Source organism: Labeo rohita, chromosome 21 (assembly GCF_022985175.1).
Source record: "Labeo rohita strain BAU-BD-2019 chromosome 21, IGBB_LRoh.1.0, whole genome shotgun sequence".
Classification (NCBI taxonomy): domain Eukaryota; kingdom Metazoa; phylum Chordata; class Actinopteri; order Cypriniformes; family Cyprinidae; genus Labeo; species Labeo rohita.
In genome coordinates this window covers 23,774,325-23,802,031 of record NC_066889.1, presented here as the reverse complement: position 1 = coordinate 23,802,031, position 27,707 = coordinate 23,774,325, and the positions used below count along the sequence as shown (strand labels likewise).

Below are 27,707 nucleotides of genomic sequence, written 5' to 3'. Positions count from 1 at the left end.
AGATGGTCCTGATGGGGATTCTGAAAGAGTGACAAAATTATTCCGTTACCTTTAAATAACCTTCATAATAAAGCAAAAGATAAAAAGAAAACATTTGACTCAGAAACTACATTGAGTTGATGGTGAATCTCCAGTGATGTTGAACACAGGTGCAATGGTGGTTTGATGTAATCAGATTTCATCTTCTTTTATTGAACATTTTAATGAACAGATTCCACAGGGAATTCCGTGCTTGGAGCCAGAACCAATTCCGGCAGATGGAACGATCAGCATGACATATAGAAGAATGAGCCAGGAATCTGATAGCTCGAGACCACCATGTGTGGACAGTATGGCCAGCCTGAGCTCCAACTCCACCAATTGCCCAATTTGCAATCGTACAGCTCTACGGGCGAGCAGAGCGTGGAATTCCTGAACTGCGACCATAAAGAGTGCCAACTCTGTTTGATCAACACGCTGAGACTCCAGTCGTGTCAAATGCCTCCTATGTCGCCAGAAAACCCCTTTTTTTTCTCTGGGAGGCCCATAGAGATAACTTTTATAATTCTGATCAGAGATGGTGCAGTTGTTTCGGACTCCCTAGCAAGCTTGTGCAAACTGACGAATGAGATAATGCAATTTAACATAGCTGCTTCGTTCTTGTTCTCCTGGCTGTTCTGGCATTAGCCCTGTTGTTTGCTCTGCAAACTAGCCGCAGGCTGAGAACTCCAACGGTGAACTAATTTATTGAACTTGACAACAGATGCCACTAAAAATTTTTTGAAAGAAATGTGAGCGATGCTTGCCCATGCAAAATCCACTGCCAAAATGCTAGGGTGTTCTGGTTGCTTGCCAGGTTTTTAATATCATTTGATCTTATTTATTTTATTTTACACATCTATATAATACATAACATTTTCAGAGTAAAATAAAGATATAAATAAGCTGTCATACATTACCGCGCACAGCCTTGAAACACCAACAATTTTCCCTGTTCACTGTCAGCAATAATTAGGACACGCATGCATACAGAAAATGGTTTAAAAATAATAAAAAGTCTAAAATTCACTGACGGTGCCACATATATCATTGTCTAGATCCTGACAGAAGTCTTTCGATGTGGATTAAAACGGCAAAAATAGAGCAGCTATATTGTGCGTCAGTATAAGAACAGACAGTCCTCTTTTTCGTTTTAAATAGCATATTTTTGGTTTAACATTTGGCTGGTCTAAAGTTCTCCTCCTGGTCTGCGTCCTAGTTTTCTGAAGAAGAGATTGGACATCATTTATAACCATAGCAACCCTGTGAGGTTGGTGCAATGCCACGGTACTTCTGTGTGCATACTTTATCTTAAGATGTTCGTTGTCTTGGACTCACTCTGGCCTAAAAATTTACAGTTTACATGCTGGAGGGAGAGCTCAATCAATATTACCATGTTTTAATATATTATTACTGTTTTCTATGCTCACACTCAATATTAATGCATAACATTAATGTAAGGGACATATTCTTTCATTTAGGCTGCACATACATTTTGCAGTGCTAGACCAAGTCACTATTTATGGTGATAGAAAAAGGACAGAGATGAAAGAAAAAAGTCATCAATTATAGATTGACATACCACATACATAAGAAACACATCATGTAGGTCTGCATGGTCCTCGGCTGGCATCTAGGACAAGCCAGAACAGCAGTGAAACGTTCTTCTTAACCCATTACCAACCTGAAAGCACACACACAGATGACAAATCTGAGTTTTCGAAGCAATATGCTTTACAAATGTCTCTTGATTAAATATTTGTATGTTTTTAAAGAGATCTCTTGGTTTAAAAATACAGTAACATTTCTGTTAATCCTGAAAAAGGGATCATGGATTCCACCAAAATATAAAGCAACAAAAACTGTTTTTGTTATACTGATAGTAACAAAAACTGAATAACCACATTTAGCACCATATATCAGTGGTGTGGTGTAAATTCCTAATTCTTGTCAGTAACAATTTAAACCGTATGTTTTATTTAAAGCTCGGTAAATATTGATCACATATGCTGCGATTTGCTTCAAATTTCAACAAGCTGATTACTCACTAAAAACTCCTACAGACCATGTTTCCGTGCCATTTTAAGTCTAATTTTGACGTAACAAAGTGGTTATATCTAAATGTGTGAGTTGTTTACTTTTTGAAATTACTCTTCCCATTATATTGTTCATTCAGAACTGATTTCGCAAACGTGGAACGCGCACGAACACAAGAGGCGGGATTTATCGCATGAACTAATCACAGCCGATTATAACCAGTCTCATCCAATCATATCGCAATGGAAGCATTAACGTTCCATTTAAATTTTTTATTTTTTATTTTGCATTTCAACTACATCTTAACAGAACAATATAGGCTAACATAAACACAACTGTAAGTCCTCACAGACTGAGACATTAATTTTAATCATACTATAACATCGAAACAAACCGCCATACAAGAAATTAATCCAAATAAAATAAAATTATATAAAAATAAAATAAAACGAAACACATTCATGCAGCAAATCATACTTATTAAATAAATCAAACGATTTCTTGGCCTTATCGCTTTTCATAATTTTTAAAACCTCTGTATACATGGCTAGCTCCTTTTTAAAGACATTAAACTGGGGTACTGTTTTCATAATTGTACATTTGTGAATAAAGTATTTTAATATGAGAAGTAAGTGGTTCATTATTCACTATAGGGAAATAACAAGAAGAATAACAGCATGCGGTAAATGGTTAAATTGTTTGCACTACAAACCAGCGTGCTCATAATTAAGATCATACATTAAAATAATATGCTAAAACATGCCAATTTGCAATATCAAGCAAAATGAGCTGTTTTGTACAGCTAAAAATAGCTGGACGTGGATGAGACCAGAAGCCAGACCCATAAAATTTACAAATGCTCTTATGGTAAGAATAGAGCGTCTGACTTAACTCAGTGGGCTCATAAAATGTCCCTGATATATCTAAAATTAAAATTAATAAATTCAAATATATTTTAGTTGACATATTGTATCATTTTTTTTAATTATAAAAAAAACAGTAATTTCTAAAAGCATGAATATATCCTAACATACATTAAAAATAATTAATTTAGCTTAATTTGACTCATCACACTTTATTAACACTTAAACATCTTTCTTTCTTATTGACGTATAAGATCTTACAAAACCCCCTTATAAAACTGGACCTTAAGTATCATCTTATCTTCTCCTTTCTCTGCTTCTATTGCCACACACACACACATTAGAGGTGTGTCATCTTCTAATTAGTCCTGACTATTCTTTGGTAAATGGTCTGTCTCTATGAGCTTGTGTGTGTGTTGGCAGGAGCGTCATTATATAACGGCTGCAGTGCAGGCTGGCCCAGCTGTATTGATGTGCAGAGATGTGGGAGTCGGGGGGAGGGAGCTGAACACGACCGAGGCCAGTGAGAACCTTGTCGCTTGGTCAGCCTTTTGTGTGGCTCCCAGCAAGCGAGAGACATCCGAATATAACAACACCTCAGACAGCGAAGCAGCACGCGCCACTGCGAGTGTATTCACGACTAAACTCGCACACCTATCCCTGGCGAAAAAAACAGCATATTCTGGTAGGTATGTTTTGATGCTGGTTTAAGCTGGTCATGTTGCTGGTCAAGGACCAGCATAAACCAGCAAAAGACCAGCTTAAACCAGCATCAAAACATACCTAACCAGCATCCCAGCCTCAAAACATACCTACCAGCATATGCTGTTTTTTTCACCAGGGATGCCATCTAAAAACATAAACGGAATACTTATAACTCATTCTTGAGGTAATAACATGCATAACTAAATCAGCTTCCATTATATTATATATCTATCTATATATCTATATCTATCTATCTATCTATATATATATATAGATAGATATATATATCTGTGCTATATTTTGACTTCATAATACAAATGCATAAAAGTAAACAGCCCTGCAGCTATATAAAGATGCCCCCCCTGAGGCGTGTGATACATTATTTAAAGTCGACAGCATAACTAGATCAATTGTGACCTAATTTACAAATCCCCTTTTCATATCAGACTGTGACATTCACATGTAGAGGGATTATTTCCCACAGATAATGAAATATTAATAGGGTTTCGATTGCAGGTTCTCTAACACGGGGAAATTAAATCAAAATCACAATGAGCGGAATCTGACAAAATCAAACACAAAGCAAGGCCAAATGCGTATGTCTGCAATCTGCATATTAATATGCTAACATTAACCATTGAAGAGATTTGCATGTTTTGTGGTCCATGTTTATAAGACGTGCGCTACTGTCACTTCGTCTCATTAACACCCTGCGTTGCCAGCGCGTACAAAATGCCTACATGTGAATACTTTGAAACTTCACACTTCAGGAGAGAGGCTTGTTTCCTTGGTAACCATTTTTCCCCTTTTGTCCTTATGTGCCTACCAGTGCATAATGCTGCTCTACACATGCACCTGCATAGAAAGCGCTACTCTTTTTTCCCACAAGCGAACGGTACACTTTTTTTTATTTTCAAAGCACTGCTCTTGTCTGGAGCTTTGACATGCACCTTTGAAAATCAAGCTAAAAAAATGAAGGGTTTTGCACAGCTGCCATTTGAAAACACACAGCACAGGCAGAAGATGCTCAGAGAAGCAGGAAGGCCTCTCAGACGTGCCACTTTAAGCAATTACTTTTAAAGTCTAGGTTTGAGAGATGGAGCAAGTGATTTCATGATTGAAAACGCTGAAATATAGATGCTGTGTTTGCATAATTGAACATCAGTCCTTAAAATACGACTTTGAGCATTGGTGGTAACATTTAGCTGTCTCAAGTAAGTCTTTTTGGGTGCTTGGTGCTTTAAAGAAACCAATACAGTGATATAAATACAACTAAAAAAACTTGGCAATACACATTATCTATACACTAGATTTTTAAAGTTTTTTAAAAGAAGTCTTATCTGCTTACCAAACCTGCATTTATTTGATCCAAAATACAACTAAAGCAATATTGTGAAATATTTTTACTATTTAAAATTTTCTATTTTAATATATTTTGAAATCTAATTTATACCTGTGATCAAAGCAAAATTGTTGAAATCATTCTAATATGCTGATTTGCTGTTCAAGATACATTCATTATTATTATCAATATTTAAAACAGTTGAGTAAATTTTTTCAGGATTCTTGGATGAATAGAAAGATCCCAAGATTGGCATTTATCTGAAATAAAAAGCTTTTTTAATATTACACACTATACCATTTCAAAGCTTGGAGACAGTATAACTTTTTTGGTAAAGAAATTATAGAAATGAATACTTTATTTAGGAAGGATGCTTTAAATTGATCAAAAGTGATGATAAAGACATTTATGATGTTTTAAAAAAATCTATTTCAGATAAATGCTTTTCTTTTGAACTTTCTATTCATCAAAGAAACCTCAGCTGTTTTCAACATAATAATAATAATAATAATAATAAATGTTTTTGAGCAGCAAATCAGCATATTATAATGATTTCTAAAGAATCGTGTGACTGGAGTAATGAAGCTAAAAATTCAGCTCTGAAATCACAGGAATAAATTACATTTTAAAATACATTCAAATAGAAAACTGTTATTTTAAATAGTAAAAATATTTTACAATTGTACTGTTTTTACTATACTTTGGATCAAATAAATGCAGACCTGGTGAGCAGAGGAGACTACTTTTCAAAATCTTTCAAATAATCTTTCTGTTGAAAAACTTTTGACTGGTAGTGTACATTATTTGGCTTAAACACTGTATTGGGTAAGAATTTAAGGAAATACCTCAATCTGATGCTTTAACCCTTTATACATGTTTTGTAACCCATTTAATCCCACCGTTTTTGAATAAGCACATGAATTTTACATCTTAAGTAATGAAATTATGTGTTTTATTCAGGGTCACAGTTGCTACTGATAAAAAACTCAAGGCAAAATTACTCAATTATACCCAATAGGTTGCATAGTAACATAATACAACCAATTTTTGTCTCATTTAATGTGACAACACTTTGAGATCTACAGTTTTATAATGTGAATAAATCACTTATTCAAAATGGGCCTTTCACAAATTTGATTAATGGCGTGCTTAGCTCAGGGATCAGTTTTACTAATTTTATTACATTGATAATAGACCCTTTAAATGTGACCAAATATAATAGCTGTATCTGTATTATGGCATATTTCACCTTCACTTTATCTTTTAGCAGGGTAAAACAACTCTGTTCATGTAAAATGTTTAACTTACAGTTAAGAACTATCTGTACATTAGCTCTTATAAGACCAAAAGAACTGATCAAAATTCTATGCGTGGGATTAAATGCGTTAGAAACACTGGATTGTGTCGATAAATCATCGACACTTGACTGTCAGAAGCATATGATTTTGTCTACCCGTTTATGATTTTATAAAAAAAAAAGCAGTTCGCTCCAAATGGAAAAACAATTCTATCTCTTTTTTAATTTCACGCTTGGATTGTTTGTGACATCGGAGCGTTTTAATTCTAGCGGAACGCCAACGCGAAAAACTGGAGGAGGTGCGGGGGCGCGCGTAAAAGAGCGCGCACAGCTGTCAGCACCAAGGACAGCGCTCAGCCGCAGAACAACAGCCGACGCGCAGAGAGGCGGACGATACGAGACGCATCACTGATTTCTGCTGCCAGGCTTTATGTAGTATGCGACTTTCTCGCTCTGTCTGTCTGCAGCCTGACTTAACAGGGGGAATTAGGAGAAAGGCTGCAGTGAATGCCGGTTCTCTCAGATGCCATCGTTTGAATGAACCGGGCACCATGAACAGATCGCCGCAGTGTGTGTGAATTTCGCACCTGGGATTTTTTTTAAACTCTAAAACTGCCACACTGGACATTGCTCTTATTCTTCACAAGCGAATAGCTCAAACACGAGCCTCCTGCAGCAATAAGAAGGGAGGACATTGGGGCTCTCCGTGCGCTCTACTGGCCCTCCACACGATGCGTCTGCTTCTGCTGGCCGCGTTGTTCTCCTGCTCCTGCGTGCGAGGCGGCTGTGAGCCCAAGATTGTGAACATCGGGGCCGTGCTGAGCCAAAAAAGATACGAGCAGGTGTTCAAGGATGCAGTCACTCAGGCGAACCAGGTGTACGGACGGGATAAATTCAAGTTGACCGCCATCTCTGTCACTCACAAAGCCAACGCGATTCAGATGGCGCTGTCTGTGTGTGAGGATCTCATTTCCAGTCAGGTGGGATTTTTAGTATCAGCTTTGTGCCATGTGTCAAAATCCGGTATTAAATAACATGGGTTAAAAGTTGCCCGAGGGGTAAACATGTCCGTGCAATATGCACCATTCAGACTGAATTAATTTTTTTAGCTTTGGTAAGACAGCGTTTTAAAATGCATGATATCCATTACAAGTACCACTAAAAGTGTGGCATTAAATATGCAAATATATTCATTAGAAAGAACTACAAATATAGTGATGCCACCTAATAATTTCTAAACATAAACTGCACTGTGAAACTGCAACAATACCCTATATCAATCCCTTAAAAATGACTTTTGTTTGCATACTATTTAGTTGATTGAGTCATATTAAATGATATTTTTGACTTGAGTACAATTATTGAAATGCATATTAGGTTAGATAATTTGTAAAATATTTTAGATAAACTGAGGGTGCAAAAAAATCAAAATACTGAGAAAATCACCTTTAAAGTTGTCCAAATGAAGTTATTAGCAATGCATATTACTAATTAAAAATTAAGTTTTCATATATTTACAGTAGGAAATTTACAAAATATCTTCATGGAACATTATCTTTACCAAATATCCTAAAGATTTTGGCATAAAAGAAAAATCTGTAATTTTGACCCATACAATATATTGTTGGCTATTGCTACAAATATACCCATGCTACCTAAGACTGGTTTTGTGGTCCAGGGTCACATAAATTAATATAAATACTATATGAATAGATAGTGAGGGTATATGTTTTTTAAAAAATGCTGAAAATAAAAGTACCCATATGTGACCCTGGACCACAAAACTAGTCATTTATATGTCATGTGAAAGCTCAATGAATAAGCTTTCCATTGATTTATGGTTTGTTGGGATATGATAATATTTAACCGAGATACAACTATTTGAAAATCTGGAATCTGAGGGTGCAAAAAAATCAAAATACTGTGAAAATCGTCTTTTAAAGTTTTTAGCAATACGTATTACTAATCAAAACTTACATTTTGATACATTTGCAGTAGGAAATTTACAAAATATCTTCATGGAACATGATCTTTACTTAACATCCTAATGATTTTCGGCATAAAAGAAAGAGTGACCATTTTGACCCATACAATGTATTTTTGGCAATTGCTACAAATATACCCATGTTACTTAAGACTGGTTTAATGGTCCAGGGTCACATATAATTTCAACATATTCCAACCATAAAATGTAACCTAATGTGGCACTGTTGATTCACTCATATTTAATAATATTTCTGACTTGAATAAAACCTGTTATTCATAGTCTTCCACATGAAACACACTTTTTAGGTTTTACAGTGTAGTCACTGACCTGTGGAGACTTGCTTGGACAGCTGAACTTGGATTAGATTGTGGTAGTAGACTGAAGCTGCATAATTTGTTTAGATGTCTAAACAGGACAGCCTGTCAGTTGATGATCCAAGCAGGTCGATGGACTCACGGTGGGAGGGAAGGTTAACGTACTGTGGCTGACCCCACAGAGCTTTGATGGCAGGAATGAGGGAGATGACGATGCTGGCCGAGGGCAGCAGCTGCAAAATAAACTAGGTGACGCATGAAAAATCAATGGTTTTCAATGCAAGCAGTTTCTACTTTCACAGAGTATTACTGTGCTTGATAAAAATAAAGATGGGGGTGGAGAGGTCAGCATAGCATCAGTATCTAAAAAAATGCAAAATGTCTTTGGGAGAGGAGGCTACTGCAAATCAAAAATGCTTGAAACATACAGCATATATGTTGCAATGCACAACCACATTTTCATTTTCTATAAACATTTGCATTTCATTTTCTTTAGACAGATAGATAGATAGATATAAATCTGCAGTAGCAATTCCCTGCATGAAGTGTAAATGAGAGACATTTTCACTACTGTCATACTCGTGGGAGTAATTTTGCCTGATGCGCCGTTTCATTAAAAGCCCGCACACGCAAAATCACATTAAGCGGTTCTGCTTTAAGTGTTCTCTGGGCTGGTGATGTCATTACAAAAGTGCTGAGGTAGGAGTCTGTCTAAGGCCTGGATACTGCACTGAACTAAAACTGGGCTGAACATGAATCTCCCTCCTGTCCTGTTCACGGCGCTGCTTTGTTCATTCTCTCACTAATATTCACACCAACCTCCCCTATCAACCTCCAATGGGTTTCTAGTGCTTAATCATGTACATACCTTCAACAAATTTGGGCCGTACGGTTGTGTAGCTAGTTAGCAGGATGTCAGGATAATTGCTGAATTAATTCCTTGGTTATGTGAGATTCTTTCATGCGAAACTGCTGTATCGCTCAGCTTTAGCGCCTTTGGCTCAGTGATGTCTCTGCCCACTCTGAAGACGCTCTGTGACAGATGGAGCCAATGCCAGAGGGTCTCTCTGGAAACACATAATGTTTTTTTCCATTGTTATTTTTCCTTCTCAATACAGCATATTTTTCGAAAAACGAAAACATGTTTATATATGACGGACAGATTCCTCTTTGTCTCTTGCTCCCTTGAGACCAACCAAACATCCTTCATCATCAGTCAATCAAACTGTCAATCTGTCTCACTGGGAAGTGATTTATAGATTTAGTCACAGAATGAGGCCACATCCATGAGTCACAGCAATCACTCTGCTGTGATCCAGTCTTGACCGCTAGTTTGTATTCAAACCAGTTCTGTCATTTTATTCACAGGTGTACGCCATCCTGGTGAGCCATCCACCACAGTCCAACGACCATCTGACGCCTACTCCGGTCTCCTACACTGCAGGGTTCTACCGCATACCTGTAGTAGGGCTCACCACCAGGATGTCCATTTACTCAGACAAGGTGGGCTGTGTTGAGAGAGAAATTTAAAGGGATAGTTCACCCAAAAATTAAAATTCTGTCATTATTTACTCACCCTGAACCCGTAAGACCTTCGTTCATCCTTGGAACACAAATTAAGATATTTTTGATGAAATCCAAGAGCCTTCTGACCAAGCATAGACAGCAACGCCACTGACACGTTCAAGACCCAGAAAGATAGTAAGGACATTGTTAAAATAGTCCATGCGACAACCTTAGTTTTATAAAGCTATGAGAATACTTTCGTGCACAAAGAAAACAGAAATAATGAATTTCATTAAACAATTTCTCCTCTTATTCTCGTATTCTCGTATCTTCATAACATCTCGGTTGAACTACTAATGTCACATGGGCTATTTTAACTATGTCATTACTAACTTTCAGGGTCTTGAACATGTCAGTTAACACAAATCTTAATTTGTGTTCTGAAGATGAATGAAGGTCTTACAGGTTTTGGAACAACATGAGGGTGAGTAATTAATGACAGAATTTTTATTTTTGGGTAAACTATCCCTTTAATTACTCAGTTTCAGTATAATTCATTTTGGGTATTAATGGGTGATTTTTTAGCTATGGGGACTTTTGGTCCCTATAGGCTTTTAGAAAATAAATTTCCATGCTATGACTAGTTTAATTTGTCTGTTAACAGTCAAGTGTAGCTTGACTGGAAATAACCCAAATAAATAAAAAAAAATCTGTTCATAAGTGATATTCTCATTAATTGTTTGAACTGTTAGTTACTTTATCTGGAGGTTCAATTGTTATGCCAGTGTGTGGCAACAAGTGAAGCTTTTTATGACTGGTTCAGTGAATCATTAATTCAGCTGATGTGTTTAAAATGTTGATTAATTCAGGAACAAAATTAGTTGCTGTCTTTATGAGTGAGTCGTTGAATCATTCATTCAAATGATTCATTTACATTTTTGATTAATTCAGGAAATAAATACGTGACTGTCTTTATGAGTGAGTCATTGAATCATTCATTCAAATGATTCATTCAGATCTTTAGTTCATTCAGGAACTAAATAAATGACTGTCTTTATGAGTGAGTCGTTGAATCATTCATTCAAATACCTATATTTTATATTTAATTTTCACACAATAATTACTGAAATAGATAATCTTAGTTTTTAAAATTTATTTTTTATGGTGTTAATATGGTGTAATTTTATAAATGCAAAAAAGTAAAATCTACAAAACAGAAATGAAAAATCTTTTTTAATAAAAAATAATAATAAAAACTGAAACTATGGAAAATTATTTCTGCCACAGGAATAAAAATTAAAAAAAGGCTATGACTAGTTTAATTTGCCTGTTAACATGAAAATTACAAAAGTGCAGCTTGGATGGAAAAGACCCAAATTAAAAAAATATTCCGTTCATAAGTAATATTCTCATTAATTGTTGGGATTTTTAGTTACTTTATCTGCAGGTTTAGATGTTATGCCAGTGGGTGGCAACAAGTGACTCTTTTTATAACTGATTCAGTGAATCATTAATTCAACTAATTTGTTTAAAACGTTGATTAATTCAGGAATTAAATTAGGGCTGTCTTTATGAGTGAGTCGTTGAATCATTCATTCAAATGATTCATTCACATCTTTGATTCATTAAGGAACAAAATAAGTGACCATCTTTATGCAAGCAATTTGTTCAGAAATGTTAATTAATTTAGTAATGAAACAATTGACTTGTTTGTCAAAAACATATATTTTATTTTTAGTTCATTTTCATACAATAATTAGTGGAATAGATAATCTTAGTTTTTAAAATTGAATATTTTTATGGTTTAATTTTATAAATGTAAAACAATCAAATCTATAAAATAGAACTGAACAATTTTTTTTTAAATAAATAATAATAAAAAAAAATCCTGAAACTATGGAAAATGATCTCCGCCACAGAATTAAAAAAAAATTGCATCTTTTTATCTCACAGTTCGGACTTGTTTTTCTTTTTCAGAATAGCAAGAAAAAATAAAATTAAAAATAAATTGCAAGATCTTAATTTGCAGTTGTGAGTTATGGGGGGTGAGTTACAAGTTTCTATCTTGCAATTCTGATTTTTTTTTTTTTCTTTTGTGACAAAAAAGTCTAAATTATGAGATAAAGTGATGCAATTACCCATTTTTTTTTTTTACGTTTTTTATTCCTTGGTGCAAATAGGCTTCAATATGAAATACCTTTTTATTATTTCACTTAAATAAAAAAATAAAAAAAAACTCATTTTTAAATGTTGTATCCCACCTTTCTTCTTTTCTTTTCACCTTCTAGCAGTAGCCAAAACAACAATTTAAAAAAACAAATAACACCTGTGATTGACCCCTTTATTATTTTACTAAAGAAATAAAAAAGAATGTCATTTTAAATGGCCTTCTACCTTTTTTCCAGAGCATCCATCTCTCATTCCTCCGCACAGTGCCACCCTATTCCCACCAGGCACATGTGTGGTTTGACATGATGCGGGAGTTCCGCTGGAATCACATCATTCTAATCGTCAGTGACGACCACGAAGGCAGAGCGGCACAGAAAAGACTCGAAACTCTTCTGGAGGAGAGAGAGACCAAGGTAAGCTATTCCCAGTTCCAGGATTCCCAGCGCGTGCTTGTATGCAAGCGTGTGTGTATCAGTCGCAAAAGTCTTGTATGTACGTAACTGTTTTACTTTTTTGTCATGTGATCACATCTCTCATGCCATGTTGTAAATGTTGGCTAACATTCTAAAACCAAAGGCGTCAGCCATGTCTAATGTGGTCTGATTTGACTTAACGTGCGTTATTTGCTCATTCCATGTTGCTTTCTACCACAGTCAAAAACTCCTGTGTCTATCCACAACAGGAGCAAAATGAAAACCTTAACCTGGGGCGTTGCAAAGCATCACTGACTTTTTGAACGCATATTTATGCTGTTTATACACTATGTAAGTTGGTATTTTTGTAGCTTTGAGACACAGATATGAATCTTGCAATTGGCAAGTCTATCGTCAGTGTCTCATGAGGTGCTTTAGAGCTGTGATTGCTTCATAAATACAGTGGTGCATTGTGGGAATTTTGCTCTTGCAGAGGTTCTGCTCAGTTTCCTTGGGGATGAAAGCTAAATCACCAGCCCACATCCCCCCTGCTCAGCGCTGAGGTAATTATTGTTGCCCTCGTTGCTGCGAGAGATTATTAACAGTGAAACTATTTAGGTATGGTGCGAATTGAGCTACATACCCACAGAGACGTTTCTGGTGCTGGAAGACTGTTGATATTCCAAATAGATGCTTTATTTTCATTTTTCATTTCCTTCTCACTCTTATTTTTGGAGAGGTCACCAATCCTAGCTTTCTCTGTGTCCTGTAGGAGATAAGACACGATCAAAGAAAAAAAAATACACTTAAAACAAAAATTTATGCATAATTTACCTATTTATCTGGAAACAAAATCACATTTATGAGTATGTATATATATATATATATATATATATATATGTATAAAAAATTACCCACAAAATGTGTGATCCATGTGATCATGTAAATAGGGGATTTCTGCCACAGAATGTTTTTTAAATGCCTTTGTGCTGCTTATTTAAATAAGTATATATATATATATATATATATATATATATATATAGTCCTGTATATGTACCCACTTTTTAAAAAAGATTAGTTATTTGTAATTTTTCTGTTATTCAAAGTCAAAATATCATGTGGTGCGACCGTCCGGACACACGTTGCTTTAGAACTGTTATTTAAATTACCCTTAATTTATTCTGATTAATTTTCTGCATTATTTTGCATGATTTCCAAAGTGTTTTCTAATCCTGCATAAAATTGCAAAGCATTTGTATTTATATTTATATTTATATTTATAATATACAAACAAACGTTATTTGATGATTTCCATTTTATGAAATATCATGCTATAAGGCCTTTGCATCAATTGGAGCGACTACTCATCATGTGGTGCGACCGATAATAGGAATAACTGTATTAAAATAAAAAATAAAATATCTAATTTCTGTGGTGGAATGCTTAAGTGAATGGTATTTTTAAAACATTTTGATCAGTTTTATGCAGTTTACAGGAAAATACGTCTGCTAACTACATTTAAGAAGGCTACTCTGAAATTCTAAAACAAAAATATGAGATCACTATTTAAAAAAACTCAAAATAAATGCAAATACTTTGTTTCTAAATACTGTAAATACTGAGAACATCTAAAAAAATGTTAAGCATTTTAAGAAAATTAATTAATTTTAATATAAATCATGGTCGCACCACATGACATTTTTTTTAAGGCTATGGCCAATTCATCAAGATAAAAAAAAAACACTAAAATCACTTAATTTTAAATTTTAATATGAATTTATGTGTACACAACATTCTTAATGTTTGAAAAATTATAACAGATATTATTATGTTTTGTATTTTAAAATTGGCCTGTCGAAAATCCTTATACGTCAATGACCCATATATTTTTTGGTAGATGTATTTAAAATATACATTTTAAACTAGTTTGAATGGGAACTTATTCTTTTTAAATGTATCTCTTGCATTATTCACGTTATTGTTCTTAAAGGGATAGTTCACCCAAAAATGAAAATTCTGTTATTAATTACTCACCGTCATGATGTTTTAAACTTGTAAGACCTTTGTTCAGGTTCAGAACATAAATTAAGATATTTTTGATGAAATCTGAGAGCTTTCTGACAGACATGGAGAAGAAATGGTTGAATAAGTATTATTAAAGTTATTTTTGTTTTCTTTGCGTACAAAAAGTATTCTAGCTTCATAACATTACGGTTCAACCACTGATGTCACATGGACTATTTTAACGATGTCCTTACTACCTTTCTGGGCCTTGAACGGTTGCATTGCTGTCTATGCAGGGTCAGAAAGCACTCAGATTTCATCAAAAATATCTTAATTTGTGTTCAGAAGATGAGCGAAGGTCTTACGGGTTTGGAACGACATGATGGTGAGTAATTAATTACAGAATTGTCATTTTTGGGTAAACTATCCCTTTAAATGACTTAATTATGCTTATGTAAAGCACAGATGTGCTAAATAAATAAATTTGCCTGGTCTAGGGTTTTGTCACATTTTGTAGTTGAGTCATTAGTATGAATGAGTCATTGCAATTTATTATGCATAAAACATTTCTGCTTTCTGATTTACTGATGTGAAATTTTGAGGTTTTGTGAAATTAAAATCTCTGTAAATTCACATCACATTCATGTTTTGTACATATCTGTCATACTGACAAGCTTTAGTTAGTGGCCACAAGAGTGGCCGTACACACTGGAGTGAATTTAAATTTTTATACGACTCTTAAAAGCCCACCCAGTGTTTCCAGGAAAACATTACTCCAGATTTTTTAAACAATGCATATGGTTGCACCTTTTATACACCACTATTAAAGTTATAAATTGCCTCCTGAATCAATAGACCAGGCAGCCATTTTGTGGTGCGTGTGTAATATGCATTTCCATCACGTTCTCTATTTTGCTATTTGATGTGCAGCTATAATTTAGAATCAGAACATCAGGCTCTGTACACTTTCAGAAAAAAAATGACCAAAAATTGTGGTGCAGCACTTTGCCACTGGGACTGTACCCTAATAGAAACATCTTTACGCCAGATACCTTTTAAGGGTAAAAGGCATAAAGGAGCATCTTTGATCCTAGAGACAGGCTAAAAGTATTTTTTTTCTTATAGTGTACTTTTATCTTATGTCTGACCATTTATAATTTGTTTGAAAATTGTAGCTCTTGCTTTCAGGGTATTTTTGCCAGTTTTGTTCCCATTTGTTCATGTAATCTTTATTGAAAATGTAATAACTTGTTCTGAAATAACTGCTGTTATGCTTTTGTCACTTACACAGCATGAGTTGCTGGATAATGTTATGCGATAACCAAATAGTTTTAGCAACACCAATTCACAGCGACTGAGAAAATAAATATTCATATTTAACAGTTATAGAGAAATGAAAACCAACCAACGTATCTATAAATAATGCATATTCATAAACGCATATAACTAAAACAGTAAAGATCAGCGATTGCTGCATGTGTACAAGACTGCAGAAATCTCACATTATTTTATATCCTAATGGACGCAGAGTCTATCTTTATGCGCTATGCGCCAAGGATCATTTTCATATTCCTTCTGCTATCAGTTTACAAGAGTGTCAGATATAATGAGCTATTTCCAGCGAACGCACAGCGGGGGTTCATGACGGCAGCATGAGTTCGGTTTAAGAGGTGCTCAGGAAAGGCCAGTGTGTATTCACCTTTTTAATTTCCTTTGAGGTGCCGTAATGAGCAAATGCCACGACACGCATATAGGTCACGCATAATTTCAGAAGCTCAAAGCGAGTTTCGTATGAGAGCGTGTCTAGCCTTTCGCAGTATTAGGGCGGTGTTGTGTGTCTATGCAGGGGAGGTTTATTTATATCATTGCAAAATGGCACCGTTTGAGCCGGGGTTTCCCCTCGAGGCCACTGCCCTCAAAAATACAGCAGAACTCAAGATGCTGCAGTAGAAAAGGTTTTCTGCAATCGTACAGCACTCAGCAATATCTGCATTATTATCGAACGATTTATTAACTTGGCAGCCCATCACAGTAGTCTGTCATTTTTATTGAATTCGAAGTAATGTTGCATTAATAATTCAGAAAGCGTTCATGCGCTGCTGCAGGTGGCAGATCTGGATTGATGGAAAAGCACCACTTGGTTCCTGAAGTTTGTAATATTGTTGCGCTCTAGCTTTGTTTAGGTGTGCGATTTAATGACGGTCTATGATGTTTTTTGCAAGTCCCAGTGTTAGGGATTCAGATTTGGAGCAGAAAAGTGAAATTTTGTTGGTTGCTTTACTGCCCACCATTTTCAACTGTTTATAATATTCTTCTGTGTCTGCATATTTTCTCTGTGCACATTATTCATCAGAATAAAAAAAGGAACTATGAAAACCAAGACCAACTGTCCTATGACAACAAGAGAGGACCTAAGGTATATTTGCATGGTCAGTGCACGCCGCCCTCCAAAATCTCTAAACGTAGCTACTAGAACCAGCCCAACCAATCACCGGCCAACCCAGAAATGCCCTTCTCTTGGTAGCACGTGTTTCTTGTTACGTTGAGACGTTACTTTTCCCTTTTTTTATGATTTAAATGAAGAATGGATTTCTTTTGAACGATTATTATTTCCGTTTCAGAACAACTTAAAACGCTCCGCTTCTTTCATTCCCATTTTTTCCTTTTTAATAAAGGATGATGCATGATTCAGAATTTTCAAAAAAGCAAGCCCATTCCTTTGTGGAGATCCGACAGTTTGGGACACAACACTTAAATTCTACTTCCTATCGCAGCATCCCCTCGTTGCTCTTTTTTTCTCGACTCTTTTTCTTTGGGGAAATGACTTCCTCTCACCTGTCACTCCCCTTTCCACCTGGTTTTAGTTTCCGGTTGCATCGGTCTCACTCCCCGAAACCTCTAACATGCACGTCCTTCTCTGAAGCCTTGATAACCCTCAGTTTTGCATGCGAAAATGCAGAAGTTTTTTTGTTTTTCAAGCTTTTTTATTCTATTATTTTTCATTTTGAAGCAGTTTCCCTGGAACTCTATAATTTTCCCCCTTTTCAGTCCTAGAAAAGAAAAAAAATCAGAAACAACCAAACCAACCAAAAGTGCTAGATGAGGCAGCATGGTTCAGTTATGGAAGTAAATAGCCTCTTTGACTGATTGTGTACCCCAATCTCAGGCCGAGAAAGTGCTTCAATTCAACCAAGAGACTAACTTAACTGCCCTGCTCCTGGAGGCCAAAGAGCTGGAGGCCCGAGTGATCATTCTCTCTGCCAGGTAAGAGGTTTAATGCATGATGACATCCCTGCAGTGCATCAAAATCACTGCACTTCACTCTTCACTGAATAATTACCTGCAAAAAGGAAATGAATCAGAATGAGTCATCCACATATTTATTATTCTTTCCACCCTGCTGAACAGACCACCATAGATGCTTGTGTGTCTTAAAGGAATATTCCAGGTTCAAGATAAGTTAAATCAACAGCACTTGTGGCTTAATGTTGATTACCACAAAAATAGGTTACGCTTGTTTGTCCTTTTCTTAAAATAAATGAAACACATTGCAGGCGTATTTTAATTAACTTAAAATTCTTCAAAACAATTTGTTGATTGAAAAAAAAATCTGACATAAAATATAAATATGGCTGCAAGCAGCGAAATTAATGATTATGCATGAGCATGTGCTCACCAGGTTTTGTGAAGTTTTGAGTTTTCTTTAAGGCTTTGTAGGATTTTGGGTAAATTTGGACAGGCCCCTTTTCTAAACGACTCCGTTATAGCTTCCCAAAGGGTAAATTTCATTTTTTTTTTTTTGTATAATTATTGACCTAGAGAGTCCAGAGAATTGTACTGCAGTGGCATTTTTTCAGATTGAGCTAAAAACCTAGGACTAGTTCGCAAAAGCAGGCTTTTTACATCTTCTCAATCATTTAACAAATGACCTGAATAACAACAGAGAATTTAGAAGCAAAATTGTCCGGAATGAGGAGTTCTATCATATTATACAAATATTGTGTGTATGTGCGAAAAAAAGTGCATTAGACAATCGTTTACACCCTTGAGAAAAGGCGACATCGCCCTCCCTCCAGTGGACGATTTCTTTCAAATTTCTCACAGACCTTTGAAGCCGTGAGTCAAACAGGCCTACCAAGTTTTATTCCGATCTCTATTAACCTTGTCTAATAGGTGTTCAAACATCATCGGCGAGTGGCGGATGTTTTTTTTTTATTTGAAATACGCAAATGTCTTTATAGACACTTGAGGCACTTTGGACCAAGACAAATTGTACATAGGACAAACAGTTGCATAGGTATACCCATTTTTATGTTTTTTTTCCCTCTTATTTCACCACCAAGTGGCCAAGCTCCACGATTTTTTTCCTGTGACCTCAGATTGAGCTCTTACATAAGCGTTCTGAGTTTGGCGAAGATATCTCATTCTGTTTAGGAGTTATAGGCATTTTACTAAAAGTGGCCCTGCCCCATTCAAACGTTTTGGCGTCCCTTTGTGACAGTGAGTCGAATGTTGAACTTTCTGTTGATAATTTTTGATATTGACTCTCCAGAGAATCTTTCTGCACTGGTTTGGTTCTGATCAGGATAAAAACCTATGAGTAGTTCGCAAAAGTAAGTTTTTCAAAAATCCAAAATACCCGAAAATTTCACCTCACGATCGATTCTGATGTGTTTTGTCCAGCATGAGCCAAGGATTCCAACAACATAAGACACTTGAGCCTGTGACTGACGATTTAGGAGCTATGAGCAATTTCGTACTTTTGATCGCTGTAGCACCCCTGTCAGGCCGATTGGGGCGAGCCTCGGTGACGTTGTCGGCAGTGTGAGTACTACCATCTCTCCAAGTTTCAGGTCTCTACAACTTATGGTTTGGTCTACACGATCAGTTTTATGTGGAAATTGCTGATCCTTGGCCATTCTAACAATAAGGTTAGGGTTTTTTGTGGTAATCAACATGTCACAAATTAATAATTTAGCCATGAAACTCTACTTGCACTCTAATTGGTTCATTCAATGCAATGTTCCCAGCCAACCAGATTCACATACTCATTACCGTTTACCTGTATAACCAGGACGTGTTTAGTGAATACCATGTTAAGCGCATCCTCATATTAGCCCACCACCTCCCTAGCACCACCTGCCTACATGTTTTCTTTTAATTTTATGATCTAAGGATTTAGCAGTAGCAAGTCTACTTGCTCTGCAGTAGCGTAGCAGATCTAGCCTGCCAAGACCAAACCTATGCACATTCTAGTTACATTAATAAAGATTTTACAATCCTTTCCAAGAGTTGTCATGACTGAAGTGCTTTTGAGTGAGCTTAACTTGTACTGAACCTGGAAAATAATTAGATTAACTACCAAGACTTAGCCACAACCTTTGCAGTACCTGCTATGCTGGTCCACAAGTTGGTCTTTTCAGCAGGACAGACCTTTGAAATAAATAATACTGAAAAGTCAAAACAATGGGTTTACAAAACCATTTCATACTTCAGTAAGCTTCTTGTATTTCTGTCAGCGGTTGTAAACCTGTCTGTCTGCCTTTAGCGAGGAAGATGCAGCCGCCGTGTACAAAACAGCACGCTTCCTCAACATGACAGGCTCAGGCTATGTATGGCTGGTCGGGGAGCGTGAGATGTCCGGTAAAGCTTTGAGCGAGGCCCCTGACGGTACGTACACCCAACTTAGTACAACTGAGACAGGCAGAGGAAAACAAGCCATTTGTCTCAGTTTTTCTGTTAAACTACACTAGAAAGATTTTATTGATGAAGCAAGTAGATGTTAATGTGTGTGTGCGTGTGTATAAATTAACCGTTTAAACATTTAAGCACTTTATGTGTTTAAAGGTTTTAAACGAGTCACTTAGATTACACGATAACGGTTGTGTTCTCTGATTCACTGGCGAGATTAATTACAATAGTGAACTCTTGAGGTTTAATTAACAAGTTACCATAAAAATGTAATTATTATTAAGTAGTATTTTATTTAAAATGTGTGTTAACTCACAGAGTGTGTTTATTATGTTAATAGTCTGGCTTTTGTGAACTTAAAACGGGTGTTTTTTCAACCCTCCCTTTGACGTGTTTCTGGTATTGGTAAGCTATAAATGGCCTTTTATGTCCCAGGCACTTCACAAGTCACATGTTTTTTTTTTAAAGTTTACACTATTGTCGTTGTCGCTCCCAATACACTTGCTCACCTTTTACCCTGCCAGTGTTTTTCTTGTCTTTGTCCACAATTAAACTTTTAGAGATCTCTTACAGAACTGGATCTTTCAAACCCTCCTCCAATAACAAGAAAAACTCAGCTGAAGTTGGATTTATGTATGAAGTATATTATATATTTCATCAATTAGTGTGTGTTAGTGTCTCACCATTTGGACAAGACTTACCACAGTTTGGGCGTAGGTGGCGCTAGTGGGCTCAGTAAATCCAACCTCAAGGGTCAAAGCTTGCATTCTGGGCAAAATGTCTCAAGTAATATGTCTGTGAAGAACAAAACCATTTATTTTACATTGGCTAAATCCACCAGTGGAAAAAAAATGACAAAACATGACTTGACATCCGATTTGAGAGTCATTTACCCATGCTGGCTCAAAGGGTGACCCTATGGGTTTTTTGTGTTGGAAAGGGCTCCTAAATGTCAAGGGTGAACAGCTCACTGCTTCATTTTTAACGTCAACACATAGGGCTGATTGGCCTCCAGCTCATCAACGGCAAGAATGAGTCGGCGCACATCAGCGATGCCGTTGCTGTCGTAGCGCAGTCCATCCAAGAGCTCTTCGAGAAAGAGAACATCACAGAACCTCCAAGGGGCTGCGTGGGTAATACCAACATCTGGAAGACCGGGCCACTCTTTAAAAGGTCTGTTCTACTAAAAATCATGCAGGCAGCTGACCTGTTTAATTTGATTTTGTGTGATTTGTTATTATTTTCCATGACATTGTGCTTGAGGGGGCATCCGTGTCATTCTTTGATGGATTTTGACAACCACAGACAGATGTTCACTGTGATCTAATGCGCTGTCATAACACATGATATTTCATCTACAGTTGAGGTCAAAAATGTACATACACCTTGCAGAATCTGCAAAATGTTAGTTATTTTACCAAAATAAGAGGGATCTTACAAAATGCATGTTATTTTTTATTTAGTACTGACCTGAATAAGATATTTCACACAAAGGACGTTTTCATATCCACCTTTTTCTTCATGCAGAAGTAAGCTTATGTGGAAAAACGATGCATTAAGAGCCAGGGGTGTAAACTTTTGAACAGAATAAAAATGTGTAAATTTTTTTTGTTTTGACTAAATATCATATTTTTTGCATTTAGTACTGCCCTTTAGAAGCTACAGAAGATACTTACATGTTTCCCAGAAGACAAAATAAATTAAATTTACCCTGATCTTCAAATTCCAAAAGTTTTCACCCCCCAGCTCTTAATGCATTGTGTTTCCTTGGAATCAAGTGTATGTAAACTTTTGAACAGGGTCATTTTTATAAATTCAACTATTATTTTTTTCTTGCGGACACCATTTATGTGAAATATCTTATTCAGATCAGTACTAAACAAAAAAAATAACATGCATTTTGTATGATTCTTCTTATTTTGGTAAAATGATTAACATTTTGCAGATTCTGCAAGGTGTATGTAAACTTTTGACCTCAACTGTATGCATATTTTTCATGCACCACATCTACAGGATACATACATAAAGTTACTCACAGGTTAATACTGGCTGTGCTCCGCAGGGTATTGATGTCTTCCAAGTACCCAGAGGGCCTAACAGGACGTGTTGAGTTCAATGACGATGGTGACAGAAAATACGCTCATTACAGCATTCTCAACTACCAGAAGAGCAGACTGATTCAAGTCGGCATTTACAACGGAACACAAGTACTAGTCTTTTCTTTCAAAGTGTTTAATTTATAATTTCATGACATGGGTCCTGAATCTTGCATTAGTTCCTGTGAGGAATACAAAAATAAATTTTACAGAAAACACAGCATTTCAAGCCAACACTAGTATTCCCATAATTGTATTCAAAGCCAAAACTGTAATGACACTTTTGGAATCTAGGCTAGGATTTTGAACAAAGATTATGATTATGATTATAAGATTGTTAATTATCCGCTATAATTACCTGTTTCATCAGGTGGTGATGAATAAACAGAGGAAGATTATTTGGCCTGGAGGTGAAACAGAAAGACCGAGAGGATTCCAAATGTCTACCCGATTAAAGGTACAAGGTTCACTGATCTAAAATTACAAGAAAGTACCTGAATGCAGTTGATGTCTCATAGGAAGGCTGAACGAAAAACCATCCATCTATTGCAGATAGTGACCATTCATCAGGAACCCTTTGTGTATGTGAAGCCAACTATGCTGGACGGGACCTGCAAGGAAGAGTACACACCTAATGGAGTCTTAATTAAAAAGGTGATCTGCACTGGACCAAATGAGACCATCCCAGGTAACACATCAGGGACGTTTATGTCACTGTGCTTTTCTACATCCGCCGTCTGGAGATACATACATACATATATAAGCATCAGGTAGTTATATATGTATGAATGTACCAAGTGTGCAAGCGATGTCTGTTGCTGTGAGCATGCGTGTTTGTGTGAAAGTATGTTTGTTTTATGTTGTGAGTATGTGATTTCTGCTTAATTCAAAATGTATGCATGTGCTGGATGTTTGTGAACTTTGTGTGTGTTGCTTGGGCTTCCGTCGTAGCCTTTTGCTTTGCATATAGTGACAGCTGTGGGTGCGCCTTGTGTCGCAGCCTATATAATTGACAGGTAAAGTGTGAAAGTTAATATGGAAGGATTGTACTTTTAGATGTTGATGCTCCCATCTGCCTGTCTGAGATCAGAATAGATGGAAAAATACATCCATTCCGACCACAAGAGTTGTTGCTACTTCACTTCCATTCAGCCAGTACCATAGATGAATTGAAAATTAATTCATAGCTTGTTAATATTTTATTCTGTTACAAAAATCTATGACTGGCTGAGTAGCAGAAAAGCTGAATTTACAGAAATGGAATTGATCAGAGCTCAATGCTGTCTAGCAGTTGAGAGCACTCCCATCTAAAAGATTAACTCAATGTCTGAACGAGCGAGTGATTTTAGGATTGGGTTGAATGATCTGAGATCAAAATACTGATCTTTCCATATGCAACTTTTCCAGATTGGTTGAAATTTCACTTTTTCTGGTTTGGTTACAGGACGCCCAATTGTTCCCCAGTGTTGTTATGGATTTTGCATTGACCTCCTGATCAAATTGGCGATGACCATGAACTTCACCTATGAAGTACACCTGGTGGCAGATGGGAAATTTGGAACACAAGAAAGAGTAAGTACACTTTCACATTGTGGCAAGTATAGGCAAAATAATTATCATAAGACTGCAACCTCACCTCATGACCAAAACATACCATACTTTCTCGCAAGATGCGAAAAACGTACCACCATGTAACATATTCGAAATGAAATGTCCACTGAGTGGCGCTAAAAGAATGTTTGTTTTTTTCCCCCGAAACAGGTGAATGTACATATGGTTGGTTTTGTACGTATCACCACAGTTCTGACTTGAAATGTTCATTGAGTGGCGCTAATGTACCATCTGCACTACACCTAAACCTACCCGATAGTATGAACAAAGGTGAATGTGACGTAAAAATGCAATCGCAAGCATGTCGTTTTAGCTTGTTTTTCCATCTCTCATCTTTTTCATCATGAGTCATGTTTTTCATGGGATTCGTACCCAACGATTCCGTAAGTCCAATTCCATGCCAGCTGAGCTACGAAGCAAGCATGTTACATCCGGAAAGTAAAACATACGGAGCTGTAATCATAACTGTGTATGAAAACGATTACAAGTGCTCGCTGTTTTTCCCACCTCTAGTGGTCATTTCTGTTGGAAACTGCAGTGATACTGTACATATTTATTGGTACGTATTTCGCGTTTTGCGAAAAACAGGTAAGTTTTCGTCTTGACATCAGGTAGTAAGATTGTTTTCTACTTATATAGGTAAATAACAGTAACAAGAAGGAATGGAACGGCATGATGGGTGAGCTCCTGGGTGGCCTTGCTGATATGATCGTTGCACCCTTGACGATCAACAACGAACGAGCCCAGTACATAGAATTCTCTAAGCCTTTTAAATACCAGGGACTGACTATTCTTGTGAAAAAGGTACGATTACACTACTCACACCACTTGCTACCGTAGCCTCAGCATGGCATTACTAGTACCTACCAAAGCTGGTATTGAAATGTGCTAAATTTATGTAAGCGACCATGTAATGTGTATTTCAGGAAATCCCTCGCAGTACACTGGATTCATTCATGCAGCCATTCCAGAGCACACTGTGGCTACTGGTGGGTCTATCGGTACATGTGGTGGCGGTGATGCTTTACCTACTAGACCGGTTCAGGTACAACAAGACGTTGGGTTGAGAGTGTTGCTAGCTGTTTTATGTATGTCCATGGGATGGCTGTGTGCACATGTTGTTTGTTCCTTTAGATAGCTTGTTTCATTCATTGGGATCATGTAGCACCTTTGTTTCAGGATGTCTCCACAGTACATGAGAGTGCTGAACATGTTTCATTGTCAGTGTCACCATGGAGGTGGGGGAGGTTGAGAATCTGTTCTCTTTTCCCTCTCGTTCTGTCTCTCTGTCTCTTTGCCTTGTTTCACGTCTATGGTCTCTGCAATCTGGCCAATACTGTGACTTGGGATACTGGAGCATTTACTTATAGGGATTCTTTGCGTATTCTCTTTCTGATCATTTTTTTGTTTGACCTGGTCTTCCCAGCCCATTTGGAAGGTTTAAAGTAAACAGTGAAGAAGAAGAAGAGGATGCCCTCACCTTATCTTCAGCTATGTGGTTTTCCTGGGGCGTCTTATTGAACTCTGGAATTGGAGAAGGTGTTGTGAAAGTCTTTGTCTGTATGATTACATTGAATTAAATCAGTTTTACTTGACTTATGTTACATAACACGTGTTGTCCAGGTGCCCCACGTAGTTTTTCAGCGAGAATCTTGGGAATGGTGTGGGCTGGCTTTGCTATGATTATAGTAGCATCCTATACTGCCAATCTGGCTGCCTTCCTGGTGTTGGACCGGCCTGAGGAGCGCATCACCGGCATCAATGACCCAAGGGTATGCTTCTCTAAGCACTTGAACCACCAAAGTAAAGCTTTCCAAGATGTATAAAGTAAGTTTGTGTTTTTTTCCAGCTAAGGAACCCATCAGACAAGTTCATCTATGCCACAGTGAAGCAAAGTTCGGTGGATATTTACTTCCGGCGACAAGTTGAGCTGAGCACCATGTACCGCCACATGGAGAAGCACAACTACGAAAGCGCCGCTGAAGCCATCCAGGCCGTTCGGGACAAGTGAGTCCCTGCTGGGTAGACACCAGCAGGTCTGGCCTCACGGTCAGTCAATCAGTTAGTTGTTCTCAAGGGTCCTGGGCCTGCAGGTCTCAGGTATATAAATCAGTGCCAGCACTTACTGCACTAACCTGCGACCCTGGTCCATAACCCCACACAGGAGAGGCCCAGCTATGTGCCACACATAACATATATTAACAATGAGCTAAAGAACACCTTTTTCAGGTTTTCAGCAAAAACGTCATTGAGGGAATCCAATGGGGGACAAAGATCAACTGGTCCGGCATTGGATTTCATTTGCCTATGAGGTGGCATTCTAGATTTCTGGTAACACAAGTTGCACAAGAGGGGTGGGTGGGGGCGGGTGCCACGAGTGTGTTGTTTCTCACTGTACTGTTGCACCGTAACCCCCCACCCTTCCCGTCCTCCTCCCTTCCCCCTGCCCCAACAGCAAGCTGCATGCTTTCATCTGGGACTCTGCGGTGCTGGAGTTTGAAGCCTCGCAGAAGTGCGACCTGGTGACCACGGGAGAGCTGTTTTTCCGTTCGGGCTTTGGCATAGGCATGCGCAAGGACAGCCCCTGGAAACAGAATGTGTCCCTGGCTATTCTCAGGTCTGTCCCAGCCGAAGCAGCATATTGTACGCTTCTGTATAGTTTTCTGTTGTATAAAATCTCACCATTGGACATTCATCTCTCTCTGTGTATTTCCCCTCTTTCATCCCTGCTCTGTTGTCTGTGTGCTTGAACATATATGTGTTTGTGTGTATGTGCTAGTGGTTGTGGTGACTTTGTGGGATTTATCGGTGCTTTCTACCAAAAGCAACTTAGTAATGTTAGAACTTCTCTTCCTGCTCTCCACCACCCCTTGCAGTTCCCATGAGAATGGCTTCATGGAGGACCTAGATAAAACCTGGGTGAGATACCAGGAGTGTGACTCAAGGAGCAATGCCCCAGCCACACTCACCTTTGAGAATATGGCAGGTATGGTCCATTTCAGGTACAGAGAAACCTAAAAGAGATTGGACAAAAAAGGTACAGTAGGTAAGGTATTGGGGCCTTTTTTTGTCCAATGCTTTTAGTTGTTGTTTTATGCTCACCTGTGTTGGTGTTCACATTTGTAACAAAGTCATTAACCTTTAACATCCATCCATTTTGCATGCTTTTCAGCAGCAGACCACAAATATATGGGCAATACATGTAGGAATCCATCACACCGAGGCTCCACCCACTCCAGCTGCTCAGTGGGTTGATTCGAAGAATACCGCATCTTCGTTAATCGTCTAACAGTTTCATTCATCCCTCTCATTCACAGGTGTCTTCATGCTAGTCGCTGGAGGCATTGCAGCAGGGATCTTCCTCATCTTTATCGAGATTGCATATAAGCGCCATAAAGACGCCCGCAGGAAGCAGATGCAGCTAGCCTTTGCGGCCGTCAATGTTTGGAGGAAGAACCTACAGGTAAGGTGGCTCTCTCCTACAACACACGAGGTAAAAAGAAGGGTAAACAGAGGGAATCACCTCCCAACTGACTAAACCACTTTTTGTACTAGGGCTTTAGTTCACAAGTTTTTCATTCATACCTTTGCTAAAAACAAATCTTTGGTGTGGTGACCAAAGGTGGACGATCTCCATTGCTGGTTCTTAGGCTT

General features: G+C 37.3%; 1 protein-coding gene across 4 annotated transcripts in view; it reads left to right on the top strand.

Annotated features, from left to right (window-relative positions):
• The first annotated feature begins 6,582 nt into the window (after positions 1 to 6,582).
• Positions 6,583 to 27,707, top strand: part of grin1a (glutamate receptor, ionotropic, N-methyl D-aspartate 1a) — a 30,142-nt gene continuing 9,017 nt past the window's right edge. Inside the window, exons 1-19 of one of the 4 annotated variants that reach the window (XM_051092795.1) lie at positions 6,583 to 7,242; positions 9,932 to 10,066; positions 12,475 to 12,651; positions 17,009 to 17,071; positions 17,822 to 17,919; positions 20,204 to 20,325; positions 21,345 to 21,519; positions 22,409 to 22,553; positions 22,813 to 22,899; positions 22,995 to 23,130; positions 23,887 to 24,014; positions 24,693 to 24,857; positions 24,980 to 25,098; positions 25,480 to 25,592; positions 25,677 to 25,825; positions 25,903 to 26,060; positions 26,509 to 26,670; positions 26,930 to 27,039; positions 27,371 to 27,516. In XM_051092795.1, the coding sequence (XP_050948752.1) occupies positions 6,994 to 7,242; positions 9,932 to 10,066; positions 12,475 to 12,651; positions 17,009 to 17,071; positions 17,822 to 17,919; positions 20,204 to 20,325; positions 21,345 to 21,519; positions 22,409 to 22,553; positions 22,813 to 22,899; positions 22,995 to 23,130; positions 23,887 to 24,014; positions 24,693 to 24,857; positions 24,980 to 25,098; positions 25,480 to 25,592; positions 25,677 to 25,825; positions 25,903 to 26,060; positions 26,509 to 26,670; positions 26,930 to 27,039; positions 27,371 to 27,516 (2,637 nt within the window). In that variant the 5' untranslated portion in view covers positions 6,583 to 6,993. The remainder of the gene's footprint in view (positions 7,243 to 9,931; positions 10,067 to 12,474; positions 12,652 to 17,008; positions 17,072 to 17,821; positions 17,920 to 20,203; positions 20,326 to 21,344; positions 21,520 to 22,408; positions 22,554 to 22,812; positions 22,900 to 22,994; positions 23,131 to 23,886; positions 24,015 to 24,692; positions 24,858 to 24,979; positions 25,099 to 25,479; positions 25,593 to 25,676; positions 25,826 to 25,902; positions 26,061 to 26,508; positions 26,671 to 26,929; positions 27,040 to 27,370; positions 27,517 to 27,707) is intronic. The other 3 variants (XM_051092798.1, XM_051092796.1, XM_051092799.1) reach the window with 3 other exon arrangements.